The sequence below is a fragment of the Takifugu flavidus genome, chromosome 12, assembly GCF_003711565.1.
Source record: "Takifugu flavidus isolate HTHZ2018 chromosome 12, ASM371156v2, whole genome shotgun sequence".
Classification (NCBI taxonomy): domain Eukaryota; kingdom Metazoa; phylum Chordata; class Actinopteri; order Tetraodontiformes; family Tetraodontidae; genus Takifugu; species Takifugu flavidus.
Genome location: NC_079531.1, coordinates 4,717,711 through 4,730,921, shown reverse-complemented (window position 1 = coordinate 4,730,921; position 13,211 = coordinate 4,717,711). Strand labels below are relative to the sequence as shown.

At 47.6% G+C, this 13,211-nt stretch overlaps 2 protein-coding genes and 1 pseudogene across 2 annotated transcripts; all 3 read right to left on the bottom strand.

Annotated features, from left to right (window-relative positions):
* Positions 1-6,545: 6,545 nt before the first annotated feature.
* On the bottom strand, positions 6,546-8,163 carry LOC130535387 (odorant receptor 131-2-like). Its single transcript, XM_057050383.1, has 2 exons — positions 8,129-8,163; positions 6,546-8,038 (listed from the first exon to the last, which is right to left on the bottom strand). The coding sequence occupies exon 2, from the start codon at positions 8,016-8,018 to the stop codon at positions 7,086-7,088; it is 933 nt and encodes a 310-aa protein (XP_056906363.1). The 5' UTR covers positions 8,019-8,038; positions 8,129-8,163; the 3' UTR covers positions 6,546-7,085.
* An 893-nt stretch (positions 8,164-9,056) lies between these two features.
* Positions 9,057-10,720, bottom strand: LOC130534990 (odorant receptor 131-2-like; annotated as a pseudogene).
* Positions 10,721-11,426: 706 nt separating this feature from the next.
* On the bottom strand, positions 11,427-12,983 carry LOC130534999 (odorant receptor 131-2-like). Its single transcript, XM_057049760.1, has one exon. The coding sequence runs from the start codon at positions 12,792-12,794 to the stop codon at positions 12,105-12,107; it is 690 nt and encodes a 229-aa protein (XP_056905740.1). The 5' UTR covers positions 12,795-12,983; the 3' UTR covers positions 11,427-12,104.
* Between the last annotated feature and the right edge of the window lie 228 nt (positions 12,984-13,211).

The following is a 13,211-nucleotide window of genomic DNA, read 5'->3' as shown; positions in this document are numbered from 1 at the left end:
TGTTGCTCCCCTGTGTTTCTACAGGAGCCTTGAGCAGACAAACAGCCACAAATATGATGTTTAAAGAAGCAGTATGTAAGAAATCTGTTTAAATAAATCATACAATGGCCCAAATATGTCAACAAATATGTAGTATCTGACCCGTTCTATGCAGGCTTTACCTCTGTAAGGCCATAATGTGTTTAGCACCCAGCCTAAGCACCATATTAGGACATGCTCCACATGTGTGTCCTGTGTCTTCTTCCTTTATGGAAAAGGAGCTCCTAAAAGATGACACTGGAGCCTGTGGGCCCCTGGTTGTTCTCCATATGAGGATGTGTAGCATGAAGCATCTTCAAGTATTCCCTTTTTTGGTAATAACTGAACGCTATACCATTGGGTTGGCCATATTGTATAGCGTGAGGTCATCAATAAAGAATGTGTTTACTCGACTGTATAAGAAGGAGGTGACGATGAAGACACCTCGGAGTTCTTCACCATCGGGACCACGAAACCTCCCTCGGGCATACTGCAGTGTCCGATTGATACCTGACTGTTCTCTCCAATAAACATCTTTGATAACCAAGTCGGTGTCTGCGAAGATTCCTTCCTCATCAACACATCTCGGCTACCACCAGGAGAAGATTCACAACACAAACATTAAGGAAAAATGTTAATTTCAAATACTTATGTGACTGACAACAATAGCCTCTTTTCAAAAGTCAAGTGTCAGCCTGTAAATAATGGTGTCACAGCCCCTTTTCCCCAGTTCCCTCCTGTCCCAGTACTTTTCCACTGCCCTGATCACACCACACCCTCTGATCACCACACCTGCTCTCAGTCACTGATCTCCACACCTGCTCACACTCACTCAGTGCCAGATTGTTCTTCTGTTTTCATGCGAGACTTTCCAGCGTTGTTTCCCTGCCGGATTACCCGTTACCGACCCTGTCTGTCTTCATTCTGCCTGCCTTGCCTGTTCCCCGGACAACCTACCTGCTTTCTGCCCCTGACTACGACTTCTGCCTCAGCGTCTCTGGTTCCTGTCTGCTCACCTGGTTTAGACTTCTCCGCCCGACTTCGCTGCTGCTCGTCCCACTTCCCGAGCCTGCAACCCATAGACTTTGTGCGGGCCCAGAGCCTGAAGAACGGACTATTTCCTGTGTTTCCTTGTCTGCCTGAGTTCCTGTTTGCCCGTGTGTTAATAAAAGTCATTACTACGGTCCAGCTTTCCAGAGTGCTGCATTTGGGTCCAAACTGCACCCGTCACAGTACAATCTGGCCAAACATGGACCCAGCACACTCGTCACCACCTCAGTCTCGTTTGGACCAAGTGGAGGGAAGGCTCCAACAATTCGAGGCCCAGCTAGCCTCCAATGCTGCGGAGGCTCGGCAGACAGCATTGGTCCTGGAGCGGGCATTAAGGTCAGTAGCCACCCAGGTCCAACAGCTGGTGGTCTCAGTGTCACAACCGGCCGCTCCTGTTCCTGCTCCAGCTCCTCCTCCTCCGGTTCCTGCTCCCCCACCAGGCACTGCTCCAGAGCCCCGGGTGGGAACCCCAGAGCGTTATTCTGGGGACCCAGAGGGCTGCAATCCGTTCCTCACGAACTGTTCAATCCTGTTCGCTCTGCAGCCCTACACCTTCGCCTCGGAGGCGGCGAAGGTCGCCTTTACCATCAATCACCTGACTGGCAGAGCACGCCTGTGGGGAACGGCAGAGTGGGAGAGGGGCACGCCGGCCTGTTCCTCTTTCCAGGCCTTCTCTGCGGAACTTCGTAAGATTTTTGGGCCTGTTTCTCTGGGCCCGGATGCCACCGGGGGACTCATGAGCGTGAAGCAGGGAAGTCGGCCCATTGCTGACTACGCTATCGACTTCCGTACCCGGGCCCGGCTTAGTGACTGGAACCCAGCAGCCCAGTGCGACGCCTTCCTCAATGGGCTAGCGCCATACATAAAGGATGCGTTGGTTCCCTTTGATCTTCCGCCCTCCCTTGATGGACTCATCAACCTGACTTCAAGGCTGGACAGGCGCATCCAGGCAAGGAGAAGAGAGCTACGCCAGGGAGAGGCGGAGCACCGGTCGTCTGCCCGCCTGCGAGGATCTCCAGCCGCCTCCAACCTTCTCACAGGGCTCGCATCTGGGGGGGGGGGGCGAACCCATGCAGGTGGGACGCACCAGCCTGACTCCTGCGGAGCGAGAGCGACGACGACAGGGGAACCTCTGTCTCTACTGCGGACAGGCTGGGCACTTTGTCTCTTATTGCCCAGTAAAAGGGAGGGCTCAGCAGTAGACGGGGGCGGACTGCTGAGCCGGACTCAAGACTCTGCCCCCTGCCCACGGCCATTGTTTCACGTCCGGCTTCTGTTGGCGGGGGGCTCTCACACCCTCGCCACCTTCATAGACTCCGGGGCTGATGTCACCCTGATCGATGAGGAGCTCGCCGTCCAGCTGGGTATCGACCGGGTTCCGTTACCACATTCAGTTCCTGCCATCTCCTAGGGACTGTCACTCACCAGACCACGCCCATCCACATGCTTCTGTCGGGCAACCACCACGAGACCATACAATTCCACGTCCTGAAGTCACCTCACCTCCCACTCATCCTTGGTTACCCCTGGCTCCGTCGTCACAACCCCCACATTGACTGGGCGACGGGTTCCATTCTGGGGTGGAGTTCCTCTTGTCACCAGGTCTGCCTTAATCAAGCTGCCGCGCCTCTATTATCAGTCGAATCCATTCCGGCCCCTGACCTGTCTGCGGTACCCTCCGAGTACCATGACTTCCGGGAGGTGTTCAGCAAGGCTAAGGCTACCTCCCTGCCCCCTCATCGACCCTACGACTGCGCCATAGACCTTCAGCCCGGCACCACGCCTCCCAAGGGTCGTCTCTACTCACTGTCTGCGCCAGAAAGAGAGGCCATGGAGGTCTACATTAATGATGCTCTGGCTGCCAGGATTATCCGTCCCTCCTCATCGCCTGCTGGGGCAGGGTTCTTCTTTGTGGAGAAGAAGGACAGGTCCCTGAGGCCCTGCATCGACTACAGGGGCCTCAATGAGATCACGGTCAAGAATCGATACCCTCTCCCACTCATCGCTTCAGCCGTTTGAGCTGCTTCAGGGGGCCATGGTCTTCACCAAGTTGGATCTCCGCAATGCCTACCACCTAGTCCGGATCCGGGAGGGGGACGAGTGGAAGACCGCCTTCAACACACCCACTGGACACTATGAGTACCTGGTCATGCCTTTCGGCCTTACTAATGCCCCGGCCGTATTCCAGGCACTCATTAATGACATTTTGAGAGACATGCTCAACAAGACTGTGTTTGTCTACCTGGACGACATCCTGATCTTCTCCCGTTCCAAGGAGGAACACGTGCATCATGTCCAGGCCGTCCTCCAACGCCTGCTGGAGAACTCGCTGTTTGTCAAGGCCGAGAAGTGTGAATTCCATGCTACCTCCGTCTCTTTCCTGGGATACATTATCGGTCAAGGCAGTGTGGAGATGGACCCCTCCAAGGTCTCTGCCGTCACATCCTGACCCGTCCCCGAGTCCCGGAAACAGCTGCACGGTTCCTGGGATTTACCAACTTCTACCGAAGGTTCATCCGGGGATACAGCACCGTGGCCACTCCGCTCACTTCTCTCACCTCCTCCAAGGTACCCTTCCGTTGGTCCCAGGCTGCCGAGGAGGCATTCCAGAACCTCAAGGCCCGGTTCACCTCAGCTCCCATTCTCCTGGTTCCTGATCCTGAAAGGCACTTCATAGTAGAGGTCGATGCTTCTGATGTGGTTATCGGCGCCGTTCTCTCTCAACGCTCTGCTGATGACCAGAAAATGCACCCCTGTGCCTTCTTCTCCCGACGTCTGTCTCCGGCAGAACAAAATTATGACATTGGGAAGCGAGAACTGTTGGCGGTGAAACTGGCGTTGGAGGAATGGCGTCACTGGTTAGAGGGGACTAAATTGCCCTTCCTGGTTTGGACGGACCACAAGAACCTGGAGTACATCTGGTCGGCTAAGAGACTGAACTCCCGTCAGGCCAGGTGGTCCCTGTTCTTTACCAGGTTCAACTTTTCCCTCTCCTATCGGCCGGGCTCCCGCAACTTCAAGCCTGACGCTCTGTCTCGCCAGTTCCTGGGAACAGAAGACACTGCCCTCAACCCAGACACCATTCTTCCTGCTCCCTGCCTTGTGGCTTCTCTCACCTGGGAGGTGGAGGAGCGTGTAAAAGCTGCCCTGGAGAACCAACCTGGTCCCAGCTCCTGCCCTCCTGACCGCCTGTTTGTCCCGGACGGTCTGAGGTCTGACGTGTTACAATGGGCCCACGGCTCCCGGCTCACTTGCCACCCAGGGATTCAGCGCACTAAAGAGGTCCTGCAGCGGCGGTTCTGGTGGCCCACTTTAGAGGAGGACACCAGAGAGTTTGTCAACGCCTGCCCGATCTGCAGTCTGCACAAGTCCTCCCGCCAGGCCCCTGCCGGTTACCTGCAACCTCTGCCTGTGCCACATCGACCCTGGTCCCATATTTCGCTGGACTTTGTTACCGGTCTGCCACTGTCGGGCGGATTCACCACTATCCTGACTGTGGTAGACCGGTTCAGCAAGATGGCCCACTTTGTGCCCTTACCCAAGCTTCCATCGGCCAAGGAGACTGCTGAACTTGTTCTACAGCACATATTTCGGCTCCACGGCCTTCCGTCGGACGTCGTCTCTGATCGGGGTCCCCAGTTCACGTCTGTATTCTGGCGGGAGTTCTGCAGCCTCATCGGGGCCACCGTAAGCCAATCCTCTGGGTTCCATCCTCAATCCAACGGCCAATCGGAGAGGGTGAATCAGGAGATGGAGACGGCGCTTCACTGCATGGCGTCCAGACACCCCTCCACTTGGTCCAAGCAGCTACTGTGGGTGGAATATGCCCACAACACCCTAACCAGCTCCGCCACTGGACTTTCTCCCTTCCAGTGCGCCTATGGCTTCCAGCCGCCGCTGTTCCCAGCCCTGGAGAGGGAAGCTTCCTGTCTGTCCGTCGAGGCTTTTATCCACCGTTGCCGCCAGACCTGGACCCAGGCCAGGGCTGCTCTCCTACGAGCAGCTGACTGTTACTCGACGGCAGCCAACCGCCGTCGCTCCCGGGCTCCCACTTACCTGGTGGGGCAGAAGGTATGGCTCTCGACCCGAGACCTTCCCTTGAGGGTGGAGTCCAAGAAGCTGGCTCCTAAGTTCATCGGGCCGTTTATTATCGAGAAGGTCATCAACCCTGCGGCTGTCAGGCTCAAGCTGCCCCGTGCCATGCGGATCCACCCAATCTTCCATGTCTCCAGGATCAAGCCGGTTCGAGAGAGTCCGTTGATGCCTGCTTCTCAGCCGCCACCACCTCCACGGATTATTGATGGGGGTCCTGCCTTCACAGTTCGCCGCCTGCTGCACTCCCGCCACCGTGGAAGGGGTCTTCAGTATCTCGTAGACTGGGAGGGATACGGCCCAGAGGAGAGGTCATGGGTCCCGGCCCGTCACATCCTGGATGCGCAGCTCATCCGCGAGTTCCATCACTGTCACCCTGACCAGCCCTCCAAGATCCCCAATGCTGGTGGGGGTGCCAATTTAGAGACTCTGTCCTCCCTTCATCCGAGGCTTCCAGCAACGAGGACGAAGAGGAAGCTGAGACGGAGGCCTCTGAAGAATTTTAGCCCTCCTCCAGGCCCCCCTCCACCCACCCGGCTCAGCTTGGACTTTGTTTTTGGGACGTCAGGGGCCGTCCCTTGAGAGGGGGGTTCTGTCACAGCCCCTTTTCCCCAGTTCCCTCCTGTCCCAGTACTTTTCCACTGCCCTGCTCACACCACACCCTCTGATCACCACACCTGCTCTCAGTCACTGATCACCACACCTGCTCTCAGTCACGGATCACACACCTGCTCTCAGTCACTGATCGCACGCCTGCCCTCACTCATCAATCAGCTCACCTACCAGTGTATATATTCTCCAGCCTCACACTCACTCAGTGCCAGATTGTTCTTCTGCTTTCATGCGAGACTTTCCAGCGTTGTTTCCCTGCCGGATTACCCGTTACCGACCCTGCCTGTCTTCGTTCTGCCTGCCTTGCCTGTTCCCCGGACAACCTACCTGCTTTCCGCCCCTGACTATGACTTCTGCCTCAGCGTCTCTGGTTCCTGTCTGCTCACCTGGTTTAGACTTCTCCGCCCGGCCCCGACTTCGCTGCTGCTCGTCCCACTTCCCGAGCCTGCAACCCATAGACTTTGTGCGGGCCCAGAGCCTGAAGAACGGACTATTTCCTGTGTTTCCTTGTCTGCCTGAGTTCCTGTTTGCCCGTGTGTTAATAAAAGTCATTACTACGGTCCAGCTTTCCAGAATGCTAAAAGGGCTGGTTATGATTCCCAACATCATAACAAAGACGGCTGGCACGGTCCAGACATTTCAAATATTCTCCATGTTCGAATAATTGTTGCTCATTTAGGAAACATTTCAACCACACTTCCTGTTTTTCCACCATATCAAATACCCACTTGTTCAATACATTTCCAGCAAATAAGACCAATATGCACAAAACATCTGGTATCATATTTATTAGTATCAGGGTGAAGTGTACAATTTCAATCCATTCTGAAAATAAACAATGACATCCCATTCACACATGGTGTGGGGGCAGAAAGCAAAATAAAACAACAAAATGCCACCTGATGAGTTTCTGAAAGTTAGAGGACAGAATGTGAATGTTGGAAGACACAGCATTACCAACAAGGAAACTTTGGCAGGAATATAATACATTCAAAATAAACACATCAGATTAAGTCACATAGAAAAAAGTCCAAATAAAACAACTGTAAACTATTCATTCCAAATCTATTACTTGATATATTTTTCTAATTTTCAATTTATAACAAAAAAATCAAACTAGCACAAAGATAGATCTTGAATTTGATTTTATGAAAATGGGTGTTTGTTGCCGTCAGGAAGGAAAATGTACCACAAAGCTGATAATGACAAGAGAGCTTAAATGAAGAAATCCCCTAAAATTCTGCCTTTCTAAATCAATCAAGTGATGTAAATATGCATTGAACAGGTAAGATGAGTTTGACACTCATCAGTAATCAAGTAAATCCAATCTTTTTTTTGTACAAGCCACACAGAGCCAAATATTTCAAAGCATTTAAAAACTTCTCATCCCTCAGACCGTAGATGAGAGGACTCAGACACCTCGGAGCCAGAATGAAAGTCACGTAGTTAAAGTATCTGACATTAATATACAATAATAGATCTATTTTGATAATAGCAGATTCTATAAACGGACACCACAGCTGGATGAGGCAGAGCAGCAGCTGGAAAGCATGAAGGATCACCGTACTGAGCCCCTTCCATGTTGACTTTTTGTTCTCTCCTGATGCAGCTTTGGCAACTTTCATAATTTTCACATAAGAGAAAGTGATGGTGATGGACATGATGAAGAAGTAAAACTGATATACAGCAAATTTAAAGTGATTCTGCCAGGGGATGGAGACAAACATCCCCATGGAGCAAAGCTTGTGCTGTGTATACACAGAACTGGAGGCTGCTGCAAAGAAGGTGGATAGAATGATGAAGCAGGGCACACTGCTGACAGTAAGGATGATCAGGATACATTTCTGAGTGTTGTGCAGGGAGCAAAGCTCCGGGTGCCGTAAAGGCAGGCAAATGGCCACGTACCGCTCCAGCGTCATTGCTGTCAGAGTGACCGGCGTGACAAACATAGACAGACACACAATCAGGTAGAAAACGATGCACAGGCTGACTTCTATGGTGAAATAAGTGGAAGTCAGAATCAGGAGAAGGTTAGCTATTATTAAAAATACACTGTCAGACACAAGAGTGATAACAAACAGAATGTAACGCATGGTTGAGAGAAAGACCTGGTTTGAGAAGACAGTTGCGATCAGAAACAGGTTAACAGAAACGAAAATTGACACAATGAGCTGTGTAATAATGATCCGCTCGAACATTCGAACTCGCAGGGAGACGCCTCCAGCCACTGAAGCATTATCTGACATTCTGATTCTGCACAAGAAATCTGTAAATGGGAGGAAATATTACACCTATTTAAACAGTGAAATCATGCTGCATGGTTCGAATCAAAAGTCATTCAGGTCTGCCTGCTTACCAAATCATCCCTGCAGTGTGTGTCCACATCCTGCTGGTCTACAGGAGACTGACTGAGAGTGTGTGTCTGAAGACTTTATACAGTAGAAACGACTCACGTCATCACCATCAGCACCATTATAGAAAGTGTAACTCAACAGAATCTCTTTTCCTGAGTCATCTGTTGTGAGCAGATGCTTTAGATGTTATCTTTCACGACACAGAAAAACGTCAATCATTTGTTTCACCACAACTTGAAGGTCGTACCAGTGATCCTCAGCTGAGACAAAACTTCAGGGTTCGTGAATTTTCAGGATGGCTCAAAATATGAAGTTCTCTGCCTGAGCCAAAAAATCCCTGAGTTTTATGTCTGTAAATGTAGAAGTGAATGCCAGAATGTTGCTCCTCTGTGTTTCTACAGGAGCCTTGAGCGGACAAACAGCCGCAAATATGACGTTTAAAGAAGCAGTATGTAAGAAATCTGTTTAAAGCAATCATACAATGGCCCAAATATGTCAACAAACATTAAGGAAAAATGTTAATTTCAAATACTTATGTGACTGACAACAATAGCCTCTTTTCAAAAGTAAAGAGTCAGCCTTTAAATAATGGCAATGTTTACATTTTGTGTTTTGTTCTGTTTCCCAGCACCGATCGATCAAGCACAAAGTGTTTCAGCATCCAGGTGACCAGTTCCCACCGAGCTTCTGCTACAAATGTTTCGAGTCACAAATGTCTGTGGTTATTAATGCTAAAAGTGCTGGTTATGATTCCCAACAACATCGTAACAAAGACGGCTGGCACGGTCCAGACATTTCAAATATTCCCCACATTCGAATAATTGTTGCTCATTCAGGAAACATTTCAACCACACTTCCTGTTTTTCCACCATATCAAATACCCACTTATTTAATACATTTCCAGCAAATAAGACCAATATGCACAAAACATCTAGTGTCATATTTATTAGTATCAGGGTGAAGGTTACAATTTCAATCCATTCTGAAAGTAAACAAACAATGACATCCCATTCACACATGGTGTGGGGGCAGAAAGCAAAATAAAACAACATAATGCCACCTGATGAGTTTCTGAAAGTTAGAGGACAGAATGTGAATGTTGGAAGACACAGCATTACCAACAAGGAAACTTTGGCAGGAATATAATACATTCAAAATAAACACATCAGATTAAGTCACATAGAAAAAAAGTCCAAATAAAACAACTGTAAACTATTCATTCCAAATCTATTACTTGATATATTTTTCTAATTTTCAATTTATAACCAAAAAAAATCAAACTAGCACAAAGATAGATCTTGAATTTGATTTTATGAAAATGGGTGTTTGTTGCCGTCAGGAAGGAAAATGTACCACAAAGCTGATTATGACAAGAGGGCTTAAATGAAGAAATCCCCTAAAATTCTGCCTTTATAAATCAATCAAGTGATGTAAATATGCATCGAACAGGTAAGATGAGTTTGACACTCATCGGTAATCAAGTAAATCCAATCTTTTTTTGTACAAGCCACACAGAGCCAAATATTTCAAAGCATTTAAAAACTTCTCATCCCTCAGACCGTAGATGAGAGGACTCAGACACCTCGGAGCCAGAATGAAAGTCACGTAGTTCAAAGTATCTGACATTAATATACAATAATAGATCTATTTTGATAATAGCAGATTCTATAAACGGACACCACAGCTGGATGAGGCAGAGCAGCAGCTGGAAAGCATGAAGGATCACCGTACTGAGCCCCTTCCATGTTGACTTTTTGTTCTCTCCTGATGCAGCTTTGGCAACTTTCATAATTTTCACATAAGAGAAAGTGATGGTGATGGACATGATGAAGAAGTAAAACTGAAATAGAGCAAATTTAAAGTGATTCTGCCAGGGGAGGGGGACAAACATCTCCATGGAGCAGCGCTTGTGCTGTGTATACACAGAACTGGGGGCTGCTGCAATGAAGGTGGATACAATGATGAAGCAGGGCACACTGCTGACAGTAAGGATGATCAGGATACATTTCTGAGTGTTGTGCAGGGAGCAAAGCTCCGGGTGCCGTAAAGGCAGGCAAATGGCCACGTATCGCTCCAGCGTCATTGCTGTCAGAGTGACCGGCGTGACAAACGCACACAGAGACACAATCAGGTAGAAAATGATGCACAGGCTGACTTGCATAGTGAAATAGATGTTATACAAAATCAGGAGAAGGTCCGATAGGATTAAAAATACACTGTCAGACACAAGAGTGATAACAAACAGAATGTAACGCATGGTTGAAAGAAAGACATGGTTTGAGAAGACAGTTGCGATCAGAAGCAGGTTGATCATAAAGAAAATTGACACAATGAGCTGTGTAATAATGATCTGCTCGTAGATTCGAGCTCGCAGGGAGACGCCTCCAGCCACTGAAGCATTATCTGACATTCTGATTCTGCACAAGAAATCTGTAAATGGGAGGAAATACTACACCTATTTAAACAGTGAAATCATGCTGCATGGTGCGAGTCAAAAGATCTGCCTGCTTACCAAATCATCCCTGCAGTGTGTGTCCACATCCTGCTGGTCTGCAGGAGACTGACTGAGAGTGTGTGTCTGAAGACTTTATACAGTAGAAACGACTCACGTCATCACCATCAGCACCATTATAGAAAGTGTAACTCAACAGAATCTCTTTTCCTGAGTCATCTGTTGTGAGCAGATGCTTTAGATGTTTCTTTCACGACACAGAAAAACATCAATCATTTGTTTCACCACAACTTGAAGGTCGTACCAGTGATCCTCAGCTGAGACAAAACTTCAGGGTTCGGGAATTTTCACGATGGCTCAAAATATGATGAAGTTCTCTGCCTGAGCCAAAAAATCCCTGAGTTTTATGTCTGTAAATGTAGAAGTGAATGCCAGAATGTTGCTCCTCTGTGTTTCTACAGGAGCCTTGAGCGGACAAACAGCCGCAAATATGACGTTTAAAGAAGCAGTATGTAAGAAATCTGTTTAAAGCAATCATACAATGGCCCAAATATGTCAACAAACATTAAGGAAAAATGTTATTTTCAAATACTTATGTGACTGACAACAATAGCCTCTTTTCAAAAGTAAAGAGTCAGCCTTAAATAATGGCAATGTTTACATTTTGTGTTTTGTTCTGTTTCCCAGCACCGATCGATCAAGCACAAAGTGTTTCAGCATCCAGGTGACCAGTTCCCACTGAGCTTCTGCTACAAATGTTTCGAGTCACAAATGTCTGTGGTTATTAATGCTAAAAGGGCTGGTTATGATTCCCAACAACATCGTAACAAAGACCGCTGGCACGGTCCAGACATTTCAAATTTTCCCCACATTCGAATAATTGTTGCTCATTTAGGAAACATTTCAACCACACTTCCTGTTTTTCCACCATATCAAATACCCACTTGTTCAATACATTTCCAGCAAATAAGACCAATATGCACAAAACATCTAGTGTCATATTTATTAGTATCAGGGTGAAGTGTACAATTTCAATCCATTCTGAAAGTAAACAAACAATGACATCCCATTCACACATGGTGTGGGGGCAGAAAGCAAAATAAAACAACATAATGCCACCTGATGAGTTTCTGAAAGTTAGAGGACAGAATGTGAATGTTGGAAGACACAGCATTACCAACAAGGAAACTTTGGCAGGAATATAATACATTCAAAATAAACACATCAGATTAAGTCACATAGAAAAAAAGTCCAAATAAAACAACTGTAAACTATTCATTCCAAATCAATTACTTGATATATTTTTCTAATTTTCAATTTATAACAAAAAAATCAAACTAGCACAAAGATAGATCTTGAATTTGATTTTATGAAAATGGGTGTTTGTTGCCGTCAGGAAGGAAAATGTACCACAAAGCTGATTATGACAAGAGGGCTTAAATGAAGAAATCCCCTAAAATGCTGCCTTTCTAATGAATCAAGTGATGTAAATATGCATCGAACAGGTAAGATGAGTTTGACACTCATCAGTAATCAAGTAAATCCAATCTTTTTTTGTACAAGCCACACAGAGCCAAATATTTCAAAGCATTTAAAAACTTGTCATCCCTCAGACCGTAGATGAGAGGACTCAGACACCTCGGAGCCAGAATGAAACTCACGTAGTTAAAGTATCTGACATTAACATACAATAATAGATCTATTTTGACAATAGCAGATTCTATAAACGGACACCACAGCTGGATGAGGCAGAGCAGCAGCTGGAAAGCATGAAGGATCACCGTACTGAGCCCCTTCCATGTTGACTTTTTGTTCTCTCCTGATGCAGCTTTGGCAACTTTCATAATTTTCACATAAGAGAAAGTGATGGTGATGGACATGATGAAGAAGTAAAACTGATATACAGCAAATTTAAAGTGATTCTGCCAGGGGATGGAGACAAACATCTCCATGGAGCAGCGCTTGTGCTGTGTATACACAGAACTGGAGGCTGCTGCAAAGAAGGTGGATAGAATGATGAAGCAGGGCACACTGCTGACAGTAAGGATGATCAGGATACATTTCTGAGTGTTGTGCAGGGAGCAAAGCTCCGGGTGCCGTAAAGGCAGGCAAATGGCCACGTACCGCTCCAGCGTCATTGCTGTCAGAGTGACCGGCGTGACAAACATACACTGACACACAATCAGGTAGAAAATGATGCACAGGCTGACTTGCATAGTGAAATAGATGCTATACAAAAGCAGGAGAAGGTCAGATAGGATTAAAAATACACTGTCAGACACAAGAGTGATGAAGATAAAACAGAATGTAACGCATGGTTGAGAGAAAGACCTGGTTTGAGAAGACAGTTGCGATCAGAAGCAGGTTAATAGAAACGAAAATTGACACAATGAGCTGTGTAATAATGATCTTCTCGAAGATTTGAACTTGCAGGGAGACGCCTCCAGCCACTGAAGCATTATCTGACATTCTGATTCTGCAAAAGAAATCTGTAAATGGGAGGAAATATTACACCTATTTAAACAGTGAAATCATGCTGCATGGTTTGAGTCAAAGGTCATTCAGGTCTGCCTGCTCACCAAATCATCCCTGCAGTGTGTGTCCACATCCTGCTGGTCTGCAGGAGACTGACT

Coding starts and splice junctions, on each gene's coding strand:
- LOC130534999 (XM_057049760.1), bottom strand. CDS start 12,794: ATGCAAGTCAGCCTGTGCATCATTTTCTACCTGATTGTGTGTCAGTGT.
- LOC130535387 (XM_057050383.1), bottom strand. CDS start 8,018: ATGTCAGATAATGCTTCAGTGGCTGGAGGCGTCTCCCTGCGAGTTCGA.